Source organism: Fukomys damarensis, unplaced genomic scaffold, assembly GCF_012274545.1.
Source record: "Fukomys damarensis isolate Sample0158 unplaced genomic scaffold, DMR_v1.0_HiC HiC_scaffold_13, whole genome shotgun sequence".
NCBI classification, from domain to species: domain Eukaryota; kingdom Metazoa; phylum Chordata; class Mammalia; order Rodentia; family Bathyergidae; genus Fukomys; species Fukomys damarensis.
Genome location: NW_022900925.1, coordinates 11,298,417 through 11,315,376, shown reverse-complemented (window position 1 = coordinate 11,315,376; position 16,960 = coordinate 11,298,417). Strand labels below are relative to the sequence as shown.

The 16,960-nt window shown below is 38.5% G+C and overlaps 2 protein-coding genes and 1 pseudogene across 3 annotated transcripts in view; 1 reads left to right on the top strand and 2 right to left on the bottom strand.

The window, feature by feature from the left end:
- Positions 1-4,355, top strand: part of Nup88 (nucleoporin 88) — a 28,698-nt gene extending 24,343 nt beyond the window's left edge. For both annotated transcript variants that reach the window (XM_010605829.2, XM_010605828.2), the window contains exons 11-17: positions 1,795-1,953; positions 2,208-2,333; positions 2,435-2,500; positions 2,628-2,708; positions 3,099-3,225; positions 3,534-3,652; positions 4,173-4,355. In XM_010605829.2, coding sequence (XP_010604131.1) covers positions 1,795-1,953; positions 2,208-2,333; positions 2,435-2,500; positions 2,628-2,708; positions 3,099-3,225; positions 3,534-3,652; positions 4,173-4,236 — 742 coding nt within the window. In that variant the 3' untranslated portion in view covers positions 4,237-4,355. The remainder of the gene's footprint in view (positions 1-1,794; positions 1,954-2,207; positions 2,334-2,434; positions 2,501-2,627; positions 2,709-3,098; positions 3,226-3,533; positions 3,653-4,172) is intronic.
- A 1,836-nt stretch (positions 4,356-6,191) lies between these two features.
- The window catches only part of Rabep1 (rabaptin, RAB GTPase binding effector protein 1), a 94,695-nt gene continuing 83,926 nt past the window's right edge, over positions 6,192-16,960 (bottom strand). Inside the window, exons 12-17 of the mRNA XM_010605823.2 lie at positions 15,419-15,559; positions 11,454-11,643; positions 10,838-10,893; positions 8,601-8,699; positions 7,924-8,040; positions 6,192-7,192 (exon numbers count right to left, since the gene is read on the bottom strand). Of these exons, the coding sequence (XP_010604125.1) occupies positions 7,091-7,192; positions 7,924-8,040; positions 8,601-8,699; positions 10,838-10,893; positions 11,454-11,643; positions 15,419-15,559 (705 nt within the window). The 3' untranslated portion in view covers positions 6,192-7,090. The remainder of the gene's footprint in view (positions 7,193-7,923; positions 8,041-8,600; positions 8,700-10,837; positions 10,894-11,453; positions 11,644-15,418; positions 15,560-16,960) is intronic.
- On the bottom strand, positions 12,384-13,450 carry LOC104849397 (annotated as a pseudogene).

Below are 16,960 nucleotides of genomic sequence, written 5' to 3'. Positions count from 1 at the left end.
ATAGCAAAATATAAACTGGGACAGTGCCCTAACTTACTTGTTTGAAACTACCCCTATAGAGTTTATGCTTTAGTTTCTGACATGAGGGCTAGAAGGATGAGTATTTCTTTTCCCTGCTATTTCTAAGTTTTATTTTAGACATACTATCTGAAATCTCTGTCACATACCTGAGAATCAAGTGATTTTCTTTAAAGCATCATGTATGTGTGTCGGGGGAGGTACTTAAATCTTTCTATGAAGTAGATTTAATGATTATCAAGCTCTGACCAGGCTGAAAAGTGAGCCATTTTCTTGCATTGCTCCTGGAATTACCAGGACAGCCCTTAAAAAGAGCACTGTTACCCCATCCTAGAGGAAAGAAAATGAGGCTTGAGAGTTTGCCAAGCACTGAAAGTACAGTTCACAGGTAAAATGCAACTGTAGGTGTGATTCCAAACTCCATATTCACACTATTCCTTGCGACAGCATCACAGGGACCTCAGAGAGGATTATAAATTCCTGAAAGAAGTCACTATAAAGCTAAACTCAGTACTCATTCCCCTTAGTATTTTCCTTTTAAGCAGCCCTGAAAGATCATTCTGAGTTTTATGAATGTAGGTATGAGTACAAAGACCAGAAGTCATATGAATATCAAATACTAGACCCAAATGAGTTCAGAGCCTGTATTTCTATACACTGACTTACACAAAATATAGCATTACTTGACTGTCCTTAAAAGGTCCTCTGCTCTTTAAAGATTAATCCATTACAGCCAGGCGTAGTGGCGCATGCCTGTAATCCTAGCACTCGGGAGGCTGAGGCAGGAGGATCACTGTGAGTTCGACCAGCCTGGTGTGGCGCATGCCTGTAATCCTAGCACGGGGGAGGCTGAGGCAGGAGGATCACTGTGAGTTCGAGACCAGCCTGGGCTACATAGTGAGTTCCAGGTCAGTCTCAACTACATGGTAAGACCCTGTCACAAGAAAACCCAAAAAAAAATTAATCTGTTACAATATGTGAAAAAGAAACAAAGAATTCAAATATAAATTTTGTGTTGCTTATTCTGGAAGACAATTAAAAACTAGCAAGGCTAAACAAAAGTACAGTGTCACCACTCTAATAAAAATCACGGGTATTTGCCAGTTGCCTTAGCATAGTATTCACAATGCCATACTAAAAAAACAAAATCTATATTAGCTTTAGTTAATTAAAATCTAGTCACACAAATTGGGTACAAACAATATAAATTCTAAAGGGAAAGTCTCATCATCTGGGTATCTTCAAATAATAGATTTTTGCCAATTCCCTTAAATACAAGTTGTCTGTTACTGTTCCAACACTCTTCCTACTTTGTTGCCTTCAAAATAAGTCGCTTTACCATACTGCCAGAGTTTAGTTTTATTTATAAATATAAAACTCTTTGCTAAAAGGATCCATGATGGACTTATATTTTCTTTTTGGGGGTGGGTAGGTACTGGGGATTGAACTCAGGACCTCATGCTTGCAAGGCAGGCATGGTGCCGCTGAGCTAAATCCCTCGGCCATAGACTTACATTTTTGCACTGTTATGATCATTTGAAAAAGAATTTGGAGTGGTACAGTCTAAAATGCTTTGGCAGATGGCATCACTAATAGGCCAAGGATAATAAGGTAATGTGACCTTTTTGCAGCAGAAAATGCATTCTGATACTTTTACAAAAGTAAAAGGTAAGAGTACCTTTTAGTTTCTTAGGTCTCCTTCAGAGTTCTGGATGTGGTTTCTGCTTCCCTATAATACAATAACTCCTTGATACACTTTATCTGTTTATTTGACAGAAGTACAGTCCATCCAGCATCTCCTCCTTTGCTGTGCACCCAAGATGATGATGAAGTTGCAGATTCTCCTCTCCGTATTCTGGCTGAAACCCCTGATTCCTTTGAAAAGCATATCAGGAGCATTTTGCAACGTAGTGCTGCCAATCCATCATTTCTGAAGTATGGGACAGGTTTTAAGAATGGGTTATCTTCTCTTTTCAAATTACTGTTCATCATCTATGTCGACAGCTGTTTCATACAGTTTTTACTGAGGTAGAGTTGGAAGAGACAGAGGGGATATTGAATAAGCCAGTGAGTAGAGAGAGAAAACTGGCACCTGAGAATGATAAAGTACTAACAACAAAGGGGCAAAGCAACTATGATTCAAATCTGTTTTGTTTTGCTAAGGAAAATGATTTCCCTTTGTTTCTTAGGTCATCAGAAAAGGATTTGGCCCCTCCTCCTGAAGAATGCCTCCAGCTCATCAGCAGAGCCACCCAGGTGTTCAGAGAACAGTACATTCTTAAGCAGGACCTGGCAAAGGAAGAGATTCAGAGGAGGTATGATGTCCTCTGTTCATAAACTGTTAGGCCCTGGCTGCTGGCTTGTGCAGCATAATAGCCTATACCTGGCTTCTAAATAAACTTTTTTCTTCTCAAAGGGTCAAATTATTATGTGACCAAAAAAAGAAACAACTAGATGATCTTAATTATTGTCGAGAAGAGAGGTAAGTATCAAAATTGGGGCAAAACAGTTAGAGTGGAAATGCATTTCAACCATAAGATGTTGCACCACATCATTTGGCTTTAACATCAAGGTGGACCCCAAGAGTCTCTACTTTCTTATGCCATCAGGAAAAGTCTACGGGAAATGGCTGAGCGCTTAGCTGACAAATATGAGGAAGCCAAGGAAAAACAGGAAGATATCATGAACAGGTCAGTGGGCTGAATAACCTTGGGCGCTCCCTAAGGTATTAACAATGTTATTAAGTATTTGGGCACTAAAAGGGTTTTTAAGAAAATGGACTTTAGGGCCAGGGATTTAGCTCAGTGGTTCTGCTGCCTGCTTTGCAAGCATAAGGTCCTGAGTTTGATACCTAGTACCAAAAAAGAAAGAAAATGGACCTTAGCCCAGCTGTGATCTATCTACAGAACTGAATAGCCCTCACCTCTCCTCTGAAATGTGTGTCAGGGAAGATAGTATATTGATCTCTGACCCAGCCTATGCTGCCCTCCTTCCCAGACACCAAAGTTATGAATTAAAATCTTTAGAGTTTCTCCTAATTAAAGATCTTAAGCTGAGATGTTTGCTTACCTTTTCCAAAGGATGAAAAAAGTACTTCACAGTTTCCACTCTCAGCTCCCAGTTCTCTCTGATAGTGAGAGAGACATGAAGAAAGAATTACAGCTGATCCCTGATCAACTTCGACATTTGGGCAATGCCATCAAACAGGTAAGAATAAATATAAAAATCCTTGTGTTTTGTTCTTTTTGAGACAGAGTCTCTCTCTGTAGTTGAAGCTGGCCTTGAGCTCATCATGTAGCCCAGGCTGGCCTCAAACCTGCAGCGATCCTCTCCTTCTTCAGCCTCCTAAGTGCTGAGATTACAGGCATGAGCCACCATGCTCAGCAAATCTGTCCTCCTTAAAAATGAAACACTTATTCTGTAGAAAATAATCTTGGAAGATAATTTTAAAGACTAAAAATACTGTCAAAATATATGGCAAACTATCGCTAAAATAATGTTCTCTAATACTTAAGGTTATTATGAAAAAAGAGTATCAGCAGCAAAAGATGGAAAAGGTTCTGAGTCCTCAAAAACCCACCATTACTTTCAGTGCTTACCAGAGAAAGTGCATCCAGTCTGTCCTGAAGGAGGAGTAAGTACATGGCTCCAATCATGCTACTATTACAAGATAAGTTGTTCTTTTGCCCAAATCAGCCTCTTTCTGCCCAGATGAACCTCAGTCTCAGCATTTGCAGGACAGATAGGGACTTAAGAAATGAGGATGGAAAATGATGGCTTTCCTGTAATGTAGTTTGGTTTTCTGGTCAAAAGTATTTCCCAATGAGTACGTTCAAAAACGTTTCTTGGAACTAGAAATTCAGCACAGTGGTAAAACACTTACCTAGCATATTTGAGGCTCTTAGTTCAGTTCCTGCCACACACAGAAAGTGTAATAGCTGAGCTGTTACCTGAACTCCTATTGCCATCCATCAGAAACCTTAAGCTGTTACAATGGTTCCTGTTCGTGAACTTAATTCAAGTCTGTGAACCAAGGTACCACTGTAATTTTAGTAAAGCTGTTCTTAGATATTTCAGTGTTACCAGTTTAAATTCATAAGACTTCCTATTAATGGCCTATTCATTTCTAAAAGTGAGTGACTTTTATTTTACAGGGGTGAACACATAAGGGAAATGGTGAAGCAAATCAATGATATACGAAATCATGTAAACTTCTGATACTACAATACTGTCAGGAACAGATTCGCACCTGAAGTTGAAATAACTAAAGGTTTAAGCCCATACTGTAAAATAAACAGGTAGCACTGTCTAATTTATAAAGAGGCATTTTGGAAAAACTTTGGTGTGTTGTTCATTTTTACTATCTTTTATAATTACTAAATAAATGCTTTTATTTAAAAATTGGAACGTGTTTTATAATGAAAATTATATGTATTCCACAAGGGCCCAGGATTTTTTAAAAAATCATAAGACACAAGGGTTTAGCTACATAATCCCATATCTCCATGCGTTTTCTCCATATTTGAGCAGTAAGAGCTATGTTTTAGAGAATGGTGTCAGAAATGTGACTGCAAAGGGGGTCAGAACCCTAGGATTCAAAGGAAAAGGCCACACAGTCTACTCAGCAGCAGCTTTTTTAATTTGATAACTTCCTTAAAGATATGCCTTCAGTATAGTTAACAGTTTTACCTATGATCTGTTCAGATTGGAGCTCAAGAACAACAAATGCAAAGGCCACTGCTGGCTCATGTCCTCACAGGCACTATTACCTTTCACAGCTAAGTTGTGGCCATGCTCTTTTGTCTACTGAGTGGGCATGAGGTGCAAGTTTTAGCACCTTAAAGGGAGAAAGCAACCGCTTGGTATGCAGTATACGGTTTTGTCCTCAGCTTCAGGTTCTGAAAGGTAATACTGTATCTGCCTAGAAACAACTGAATGACTGCCAATTAAAAGCCACAGGTAAGGTACATTATAGCTAAGTAAATGAGATTAGACATTTAAGAGAACAAGTATATACAGACTGAAGCACAGGAATATTTGTGAAACCCAACTATTATCTAGAAGGGATAAAACCCACTGCTAAATCAGATCCCATTTATGCAAAAAACCCAGTTTGCATAACTTTCCTACCTGGATCATATCACAGTAATTGCATACCAGAAACAGACTGTTAAATAAAATCTAGAGTCTCAATTGGGTTTTTCTAAGATACTTTTCTCAGTTGAATAGATTCTAGCAGTTGGCATCTGCCATAGTACAGTCCATAAACAGTTCCCTAATCATGATGTATTTACTGCCTCTTCCCATCTGGAGAAAAGTATCTGTAAGGTATTCAGTTTTGGCAGAACAGGTCAGTGGGAGTCACAAGACTGAAAAATTATAAACTACTCATGATTTATAGTGCTGATTTTGAAAATCTGAAACAAACTAGCTTAAGGCCTCCCTTAGGGGACTAGTCTTTCTTTAATTTGAACAATTACATTTTTTAATTAATAAAATTCCCTGTAACTCAATAAGGATATGTTTCCTTTAAACCTAGTAGCACTTTATACAAAGGGATTTTAAACTATGGGATGAGGTAATGCAGTCCTTATTTCTCCTGTGGAAAAAAGTGAATATTTTTAGGGCAACTTCATAATGACAAATTATAACAAAGGCTGTTCACTTAAATTTAGCTAATAGTGGTGTCAGGTGAACTAAAACATCTACTTAGTTCACTAATTCCAATAAGGTTCCTTTAGGTACCTTGCTATTATGCAACACCAATTGCGAAAATTTCTTGAAAACAAAATTTTTTACTTTTGGATCATCCATGTAATGGATTAAACAGCACAGTCTTCCCCTGGCTACTCTTGGGACAATACTGCAGCACATAAACTGCAAACACAACTCCATTCTCTGTGCTTCCTATGATACCTCAAAGTTATGACAAAGATGACCTGTTCCACTGAGGCTTTCTCCACACTGGAAAGGAATCTCACACCTTGGAAAAAGACAAAGCAGATTTCCAAACTGATCAATATAATAAATGGCCTTTCCCCAACTTCCTTATAAGCATTGTTACTTAATACTCCAGGTCTAAATTGTAAAAGAAAAAGTATCTGTCAAACCTTGTTACCACTACTTCTATACTTGACACTTCAAACACTGCACACAAGCCCACTGATTCATTCAAATTGAAAACGATATAAGTGTGCACTAGGTATTGTCAGACATAGCTTGTTTTATTAATTTTTTTTCACTGATTCAGTAACTAAAACTTCAAAAGTGTAGGTGGTGCCGGTGCCAGTTCCACTTTATCCTGGTACCTATTAGCCCATGAAGATCATCCAGGTTTGCAGAAAGAAAAGTGCTTTCCAACAGTTTCTTGTGCTTTTCCTTTAAATTCCACTTCCAATAATATATAGCCTCAGCCAAGTTTTCAAGTCCTAATTCTGTTCTTGAGTTGATTTTGATTGCCACAATCTCCTGGTTCTCAGCAAAACTTCAGTAGCATTTAAGGTCCTCCAGTATTTGAAGATTCAGTGGTGAAAAGGAAAATGCACTGAGCGAGGCAAATACAGTCTTAGCCAATGGCCTGCTCTCACACTTCATATTTTAATATAAAATAGTCATACAGCATACTACACATCTGCTAGCTGGACACTGTTACTGATGAGCTCTAGACAACAGAAACACCTCTCTCCCAATATCTATAAACAGGAAATTAATTCCAAACACTACTGGGAAGTTGCTTCAGGGTAGGGAAATGTGTTCCAAAAATCTATGTTGGAGAAAGAAGGCAAAGGAGACAGCACTTTTTTCCACCATCAAATCTGATACCACACCTGTTGGAATTAAGTCTGGAGTCTCATTAGTGTTCATCTTTGAAAGATCTGTTGGCTGCAAATCACTCTAGCTATTGGCTGGCTGTTGCTGTGCTGCACAGTCTTCTCTCACTAGAAATAAAACATTTCTCCAGTCTTCCTTTTGTTGTGACTTCTGCTTCTTCAGTTAAGAGTTAAATAATTAATGTTGCTCTAAAGATGAGTTAAAACCCAAAGTGCAGGCTAGAATCCAGCTATCAAGAGTGTCATGTCTCGGGTAGCTGGTTAATGTCTGTCAGTTTGGTATCATTCAGAATTGCCCGGATTCTCTCCAAGGAATCTGCTTGCCGAATTCGCTCTAACTGCACCTGGAGAAACAATGGTGAGATAAGTGCAGGTGGTCCCTGCCTAGATGTCCTCTACTTTGATTGGGTTAGCTGAGATGCAGCAGATAACTCAGCAGAGTAGTCACTTCAGAGAAAAGACTCAGCAATGAGGATCAAATTAAAAAACAGTTCCCCAAACCTACCACTTAACAGACTGACATTGTGAGGTGTAGGTGCTAGGATCATGGAGACAAATGAAACCTTACTTCTGTCCCTGGAGAAATCACAGTTCATTTGGGGAAAAAACGGGCCGAAGAAAATTTTAGCACAATCTACTCAATTTCACTGTGGGCATTCACAGAGTACCAAGGGAGTGGGGTAGAGAGAAGAGGCACTTCAGGCCAGCTTGGGGACCTAGAAAGGGGCTCCACGCAGGGAACAAACCTAAGCTGGGCCTTGGAAGGACAAGAGTGAAGGGGACAAGGATGCTTACCAGAAGGAATACCATGCTGTGCACAGGGAACCACAAGTATTTAACATTGTAACAGTGAATATAAGTTGTACTGTTAAGGAGGCAAAACTGGCAAAGTGTAAAGAAAAAGGGAGCCAAATGTGGAGGGCATGCCAAGGTTCTAGCCTGAACGACAGGCAGATACTCTCTGGGTAGATGTAATAGCAGCCACAGTAACTTACACCTCCAGCTACTTTAGTGCTCAAATGAGGAAAGGCAAGGTTGCCCTCAGAGTGCAACGGTGGTTTCCCAAATGCCTCACCTGTAGCGTCTGAGAAAGCTTTACAAAATCTCTCTGGACTTGTTCACTGACATCTAATTCTGTCTGTAATCTCTGAGCTTTGTTCTTCTCTTCAAACATCAGTTGTTCAACAGCAACCTGAAAAAACACCCAAAAATGCGTTTTGAGTGAGGATTAATACCAAAGAGCTAAAGGTCACAATGACTCAGGACCTCTAGGCGCTTTAATTACCTGTAACAATACCAACAGTTTCCACTGTGACCACACAGCTCACCAAGACCACTTCTAGACAACTTCTCCCCATAATAGTTACATGCACTTTTATTCCAACTAGGCTATCAAAATTTGTGCAATAAATCCAGTTCTGGGCAATCTTATGATTTCATGTGTCAGTCCATTGGAATGACATTTTCAAAGCAGTGTTTCTAACTGGACATATGCAAAGTTTGGTTCAGTGACCCTCACAGCCTACAACCTAAAGTCAGTAAAGGCATGTGACCCAGCCCTGCAGAGCTGGCAGAGAGAAGATTTAACCCAATTCTTAATGAAATCCTTTTCTTTTTGCAAGCTGTTACTCTTGCCAAATTTACAAACAGTAACACTTCGAAACAGAAATGTTGGTTTGTTTTTTAAACATGTAAGATGTGATCCTATGATCCTGGTCTCCCTTTTTTAAAATTAACCAACAAAAATATCACCTTAGCAGCAGTCTCTTTCTTTAACTGTTCTTCCAAATTGATCTTTATTTCCTGAAGACTCTCAAGCTGCTGAGACTTGTCTCTTAATGTGGACTCCAACTGTAAAATTAAAAAACAAACTTATGGGAAACCCCTTGTGGGCTAAAGCATGCTGCTTAGAGAGTCCTTCAGTTCAGAGAATTATGCTGACTTTAAGGTCCTCCTCCCAAGTCCTCTGAGGCCCTGCATTTGGCTATCATTGGAAAGCTTCCCTTACCCTTTAACATTTGTGGATTCTGTTTTTCCAGATCTATTCTTTCAATAATTAACCACTGGAGATGGAGAAGTCAGGAGAGAAAGATATGTAAATAATTAGAGTATAGGAACAGGAAGGAAGTAGCATTTAATTCTGTCAGAAAGGTTGGGAAATGTTTCCTAGGAGAGATGATATTTAACTCTTGAAAGATGAAAATTTTTATAGGGAAGAGGATAGTGAGGACAGGAAGGCAGAGACAAAAAAGAGCAAGTGGATGGCATGCATAAGAATGCACTCAGGAATGATACTGAGTTCTTGATGGCAGCAGAGCTGGGGTCCCAAGAGGCTGAGGCTAGAAAAAAGTGTGAGGCAGAAAAGACCTGGCTGGCTAAGAAATACTGACTTGCTCCTGCTGATAAAGGATATCAATGGCAGGTTTTCAACCAGACAAGTTTACAATTTTTAAAGATCACTTTGGTTCCAATATGGAGATGAACTGAAAGAGACTAAATTTTGGAGACAGAGAATAGGTTAGGCAGTTACAGTAGGCTGGATAAGACATGAAGTCTGAAGTCAAATGGCAATGGAGTAGAAGGCTGGGACATGTCTGCTTATCTGAGCACTGGTCACTTTTTCTTTTTTGTGGTGCTTGGATGGAATCCTGGGCCTGCACACACCAGGCAAGCACTACACCACTGAGCCATACCCCATCCCTAAGCAGTGGTCACCTCTTCAGTGGAATCTCTGTAACAGAGTCAAGGCATAGGCAGATCTCAGTGGGTAAGGAATGCCTGGAAGGCCCTGGGTTCAATCCCTAGAAGTGCAAAAACATAACTCTTAGCATTATAGGGAATAAAACTGGTGGCGTGTCATAGAAATGCAATCCAAAGAGAAATATTTTCCCTCTTAATAGGAGACACCCAACCATGTTTGTGTGTGCATAATGGGAAAGATCAATGAAGAGGTAGAAGTTCAAAACCCACAACCTAGAAAGAGAAAAGATGGAAGGGATGAGAAACAGATCATTGTTTTTTCTCAAGAAGCAGAACAGAGAGAAGGCCAGAAATAAAAGTAGGAGAACATGTAACTGAGGAGCCTGCGAAAGTGAGGAGGATGAGGTGACAGTGACTAAATCAGTCACCATGGAAGAGAGAAGAGACACATTTCAGTACAAATGAAAGATTGATGGGGAAGCCTACTTGACAACACAAGCATTCAATGTGCCACCAATTCTGGTGACATCAGCAGTTGTGGACACCAGACCTAACCCAAGGTTGAGCAGTAGTCAAGGGAGGCAGCAGAAGAAGAGTCAGGAGACTTAAACATGTGGGTGACACAAGCTGAAGCAGAAAGCTATGTCAGATGCAGCTCAGAAAGAAACAGCTCAACGCCACACAAAGTGGCTAAAACCAGGAGAAAAGAAGTGGTTCAGAGAACTTAAGGTCTGAAGGAGATTCTAAGGTGGGTCTGCAGGAGTAAGAGCTAGAAGGATGTAGACTGGTCAAGGAATATGAATGAGGCTGGAGTAAAATATCAAATGGGGGAAAGTGCAGCCAGGAATTTGGGGAGAAAGGCAGAGTGAAAGTGAAGGTTTTAAGTCAAGGAATGATAAAGCCAGTGAGCTAAAGTTGTCTATAGATGTAGTCTTGAAAAGGACACTTATCCACCTAGAAAACATCATGCCCTGTCAGTAAAAGTTTTTGTATATATTTCTACTCTAGCTTTTAGCATATTATGTCATTACCATGCTTTACCTATTTCCCACTACAATGGAAACGCCAGTCAACAGTTGCGTCTTTTGTCTTCCCCTAACCTCCAATCATATGGCCTGATACATAGCAGGCTCTAATAAACATTCTCTATCACCTCACTGTATTCCACCTACACAGAAGTTTCTTAAAGTAAGGATTGCGCCTCAACTGTCTTTCATTCTTTGGCTCTAGCACAGCAGGAGTCAATGAGTAACCATTAATCACTGATTAATTTTAAACTTGTGACTTACCTGTCCTTTTTCTACTTTTATTCTTTCTAATTCAGCTTTCAGACTAGAAATGGAAGCTAGGAGAAAAGGAGAAGTATTAGTGATTATTTTTTACTTCACATTAGCAATGTTTTCTTAAATACCCCAAAGGATTTAAATACACACACACACACACTCTCTCACTGAATATGAGAGGGAAAAGCCCTTTCTCAAAATTAACTCCAACTAACCAGCATCATAAGCAAGCTCAGGTAAAGGGAGCATCCACACAAACAGACACTATTTCATAACTCACTGTACATCAAACTCTGTCAACTCTGTCAGGGGAAAAGATTTTCCTCTCAACAGAGCAAAGTTCTGCAAAGACCTTGGCAGTATGATCTGAATTACTGAGTTTCCTTTCTGTTAGTAACTGCTAAAGAGAACCCTAAGAGCTCCACAAGAGGACAATGAGGTTGCTTGTGTTTTGTTTTTTTATCATGATTACTGGATATGTTAGAACATCTGGAAAAATAAGCTGAGTCTTTACTTATTTCTTACATGTTTTGTCCTCCACATCCCATAACCATGTACCGTTACTTCTCACAATCAGTTTTATTTAGTGACTCCAATTCTAAACTACATCACTTATCTTTACCTATTTCCTCCTTGCAGTTTTCTATTTCTAGCTGTAGAGTTTCTTCAAGGTTTTCTTTTAAACACTGTTCTGCTTGAATCTGTTCTTTTAGGAAAAGTATTTCAGCCTTCAGCTTTTCTTCCATGTGGTCTGCTGCTGTCCTCACATGAATGATGTTCTCACGGTATTTTAATACCAACTCCCGGAGCACCTGGTTTCAAGAAAAAAAAGATGGTTATTGGATTTGTGGAGGTGTAAAGTAATAAAGAAAAGAAAGTAAAGATTTTCTATAACCAAAATTTCATGTTGTTTTAAATAATTCAAAATTAAGACTGAAAAAATTACAAAGTAAAAAATTATAGAGGTTTTTTTTAACAATTAAGTCTTTAAAGTTTAACCTACATGGGATTTCAAAGGTACATGTCAAGTCATATTAACATTCAACTATGCTTCCGAAACAAGACAATTCCAAGCAAAAAATATGTACTGTGAACTACTTATTTTCCCTCAGAAATGTTTCATTAAAAAAATATACCAATAAACTCAATGAAATCTGAAAAAAAAAAAAGAAGTATCTAAAGTTCATGTATGTGTTAAATACAAAGGTTTCAAAAAAAAAAAAGGTTAAATGACTTTTTTGGTTATTATTGTTGTCAAGGGTCAGTTTATTGAGGATACTGTGATGCTATATAGTCTATTCACTTTTCACTGTTAGACTCCAAAGGTCCCAGCCATGAAATCACACAACTAGTTTCCCATATTTTGTTCAGAAACACAAAAATCGAATCCAAAGGAAGCTGAACCCTCCGACAATAAGATAGTGATTAAGGATCGGGAAGTACAGTCGTACAGAGGAAGGGTGAAATGGAGCATGTAAAAAGCAAACTGCTTTTTTGTTTGTTTGTTTTAGTGGTTTTTTTTTTCTTTTGCTTTATTAACTTTATTTTCAAATCTTTTCAATTTTCTTTTATTTTTTACACCAAAAAAAGGCACGAATACGTTTTATTCCACTCTTGTCAACTTTAGCCATTTCAGCTGCAGTCATTTTACTATTGTTCTTTTTAGTCTTCAGATCTTTAGTGTTAAACTTAGTGTAGTCTTCTTTTACTTCTACAGGCTCATGTGACATCTTTAGTCTCTTTGATGGAGGGTTTGGCATTGGAGCTGAAGTTTCTTGGAAGCTTTAAGTATTTAGATAAGTTGTCACTTAATTCTTTAGGGATGTAATCACATATCAGACCATGGGCATAATGAATAAAATCCTCTTCCTGGTCACTGGAGAAAAATGCAGCTGACTGTACCTGCACATGACACCAACATTGACATGACTGGCTTTTAATACTGCCACTGTTTGATTAACCTTTTTTTTTCCAGCCACTTTAATGTCTTCTCTACACTGTACTTGTAATATTCCTTGTTGTCTATTTCTTTTTCTTCTGTTATGTGATGAAGTAACTTCTCAAGTTCAGGAAGTTTCAGCAACAAGATGCAATTTGGAAACACATCATCCATCACAACTTGATCTAGGGGCTGAAATTTTTCCTTTCACCAGCTTTTATGAGTTAATGGAGGAGCAGAAACAGAGGGTCCACAGGTGTAGCAAAGTGACCTCCTGACTGAACTGATTCATTTATAAACCAGGAATGGTGTTTTTCCTTGAAAACTTTGATTTTGAACAGCTGCTTCAGACACATATTGAACAAGTAAATGGCTCCATCCCCTGAGCATGGGTTTACCGATTTTATGAACGTAAGGCCATTTTTCATTTTCTTTGAAGCATCTTTTAAATATTCTGGAACCAGTAACACATGCTGCCAGTGCAGTCCCCTTCTGCATGGTCTGCACCTGTGGCCATGCTGCCCTCTCCACTGGGCCACACACATGGTGCCACACTCCTAGCATCCACGAGAAAAGATGGTGTGCTGTGTTCTGTTTCCGTTGGCACGGTCAAGGGGTTAAATGACTTATTACACAAGATTCACTATAAATAACAGCTTAACTGAAAAAAGTCTAACTTAGAAGCAAATATGAACTTTTAAGAAAATAATTGCATTTATTTACTTATTCATTAATTTGGGGGGGGTGTTGAGACAGGGTCTCACTAGTTGAGGTTGACCTGGAACTCACTATGTAGCCCAGCCTGGTCTCAAATTCACAGCGATCCTCCTGCCTCAGCCTCCTGAGTACTGGAATTACAGGCGTACGCCACCACACCTGGCTTAAACAGGCTGGTCTTGAATTCACTATCTTTCTGCCTCTGCCTCCCAAGTGCTGAAATTACAGGCATGTGACATCATACCTTTCCACAATATTTTCCTATGCTGAAAGATTCAGAAATACATACGTATAAGGTTTGGATAAAGGAAAAGTTATGAATTTCTCAAGGAAATTGGTTTTAGATTCACTCAACCACAAAATATAAAAAGTATCATCTTTATGGACAGAAAGATGACAGGTGTGATGTAATTCTTGATATAATTCTTAAATGGTGGGCACAAAAACAAATACAGTACCACAAGGAGCCAACCTGGGTGTTCCTAACAAATACTTAATTTCTGACATACTTTTCATTTGATCCTGCCTAACACACTGAACTTGAACTTGGTAAAGGATCCTATTTATGACACCAAAAGCACAAGCAACAGAAGAAAAAGTAAGTTAAGTGGACTTCACAAAACTTAAAACTTTGTTCTTCAAAGGATACCATCAAGGAAATGAAATGAAAAACACAATCCATAGAATGGGAAAAAATATTTGCAAATCATATATCTGATACAGAATTTCTACTTAGCAAATATAAATACAATCATTTTAGCTCAATAATAAAAAGATAACTAGGGGGCTGGGGATTTAGCTCAGTGGTTCCAGCACCTGCTTTGCAAGCGCAGGGACCCTAGTTTGATCCCTGGTACCAAAAAAAAAAGGTAACTAGGGCTGAGTATGTAGCTCAGTGGCACTGTACATGCCTGGAAAGCATAAGGTCCTGAGTTTGATCTCCAGTACTGAAAAAAAACCCAATTTAAAAATGAGCAAGAGATTTGAATAAATATTTCTCCAGGAAAGATAAACAAACAGCCAATTAGCACATTAAAAATGCTCAATACCACTGGTCATTTAGGAAAATGCAAATCAAAAACCACAAAAAGACACCACTTCTAACCCACTAGTATGGCTATAATAAAAAATGAAATACCAACAAGTACTGGCAAGAATGTGGAGAAATTCAAGCCCTCACAAACTGCTGGTGGGAAGACAAAAAAGTACCATGCTACTGTTTTAGAAACAATTTAACAATTCCATAACAATGTAAACAGTTCTCACATGACCCAGGAATTCCACTACTAGGTATATACTCATTACAGCCCTAACAAGGAAAAAATAAATATCCACTAACAGATGAATAAATAAAATATCCATATAATGGACTATTTTCCTTCTATAAGGAGGGATGAAGTGCTAATACTTGCTAAAACATAAACATATCCCAAAAACATGCTAAATGAAAGAATCCAGTCACAAAAGACCAAAGTATATGATTTCACTCACATAAAAGTCCAGAACAGGAACGATAGAGATAGAAAGTAGATTAGTAATTGGTTACCATTGGGAGCAAGGGGGAACAGGAGTGAGAATTAAAGGGTAAGGGGTTTCTCTCTGAGGTTATGAAGATGTCCCAAAATTTATTGTGGTGGCGGTTGCATTTATCTGTGCATCACACCCCCTGCAATCTGGAATTGAACTCAGGATTTTCCGCTTGCTGGGTAGGTGTGGTGTCACTGAGCTAAATCCACAGCCCTTGCGAATATTCTTGTTTTAAAAAAAGGTTGCAAGCCAGGGATTTAGCTCAGTGGTTCCACCGCAAGCGCAAAGACCCCAGCACACACACACAAAAAAAAAAAGTTGCACAGTTTAGTGTTATAAACTGTATCTCAATAGTTTTAAAAAATAACCTACAACATATTCGATCATGTGGAAAATGCCATTACCTCTATAGTATCTGGGAGGATGAAGTCTTCTGCTTGTTGTAATGATACATGCAAGCTATGTTTTCCCTGGAGGCTGTCATTGTCTTTTTGTAACCGCACCAGCTCTTCTGAAACCTGTTCCCGTGACTGCATCAGCACCGCCTGAAATAGAAATAGATACGAATCACAGCCAGAGAAGTAAATCTGGTGTTGTGATAGCTACACCTGAGAAAAGGCCAAACCAAATAGGGTTTGAGAATGGAGGGGTTAGTAATAAAGCTCTGTAAGACTTATAAAAGCAGCTCAGAAATGTCTTAATTTGCAACCTTTAGACATACCTAATAGGAGACAGGCCATGAGACAAGCATCTGTGCTCATTCTCCACTGTTTCTATCATCAGCTAAAAATAATGAATCCCTCCACTCTGAACTACAGAAGCACCAGGATCTCTAGTTCAGTGGAAGTGGCCAACACAATAAAGACTTGTATCAAACAGAGCATGAAATTCAGGACAACGCCCATGTCCTCATAGCATGCATTCAACAGGATGTAGGGAGAAACAAAAAGTAGTATCTTCACCTTCCATTACATATTTTACTCTAGTAAGTTCGCTGTTAATAGAAATAATCACACAGCCATTCTGAAACTATCTTGTCTCTAACAAGTAATCACACTTAACATCAAAAATAATGGAATCGGGCCAGGGATTTAGCTCAGAGGCGCCACCACCTGTCTCACAAGTGCAAGGACCCAAGTCTGATCCCCGGTACCAAATAATAATAACAATAACAATAATAATAATGGAATCACTCATCATTATGTGCCTCATGACATTATGAACTTCTCACTGAATCACTTCATCAATATAATATTCTTGCCAAAATGTCTGACCTGGATCAAATAATGAGGAAATAATCAGACAAATACATCTGCAAGACAATCTAAAACTTTCTACAAGGCAAAATGTTAAAAGCATGGGGGGGTGGTGAGTGTTAGAATAGATTAGAGGAAACTAAGGTAGCATAATGACAAAATGCAATACATGATCCTCGATTGGTTCCTGGATTAAAAAATTCCAGAAGTCTATAATAACCGTTATTAAGAAACAAGGAATTTTTGGATATTTGGTTAAATGGTAAGGATGTAACAAGAAAGTGTGGTCATGCAAAACAAGTCTTTTGTTCCTAGGAGATACATATTGCAATATTCAGGAGTACTATGATGTCTACAACTTAATTCCAAATAGTTCAACAGATACATAAACTAAAACATACAAATGTACAGATAATACACCTACATACAAACAGCAAGAGATTTAACAAATGCAAGTAAGTACATTAATATAGCAAAATCCCAACAACTGGTAAAGCAAAGCAAAGATCTTTCAAGAACTGATTTCATAAACATCTCTGAAAATTTGAAAGTTTTCCAAAAAAAAGGTGGGTGGGGAATATTAAGATTCCCAATCTTTACTCTGCACTCTGCAGAAGCCTAAGAGATTTCTCTCCTTCTCGGCATATGAAACTTTCATTGTAATTTTTTTTTTTTTTTTTTTTTTTTTTT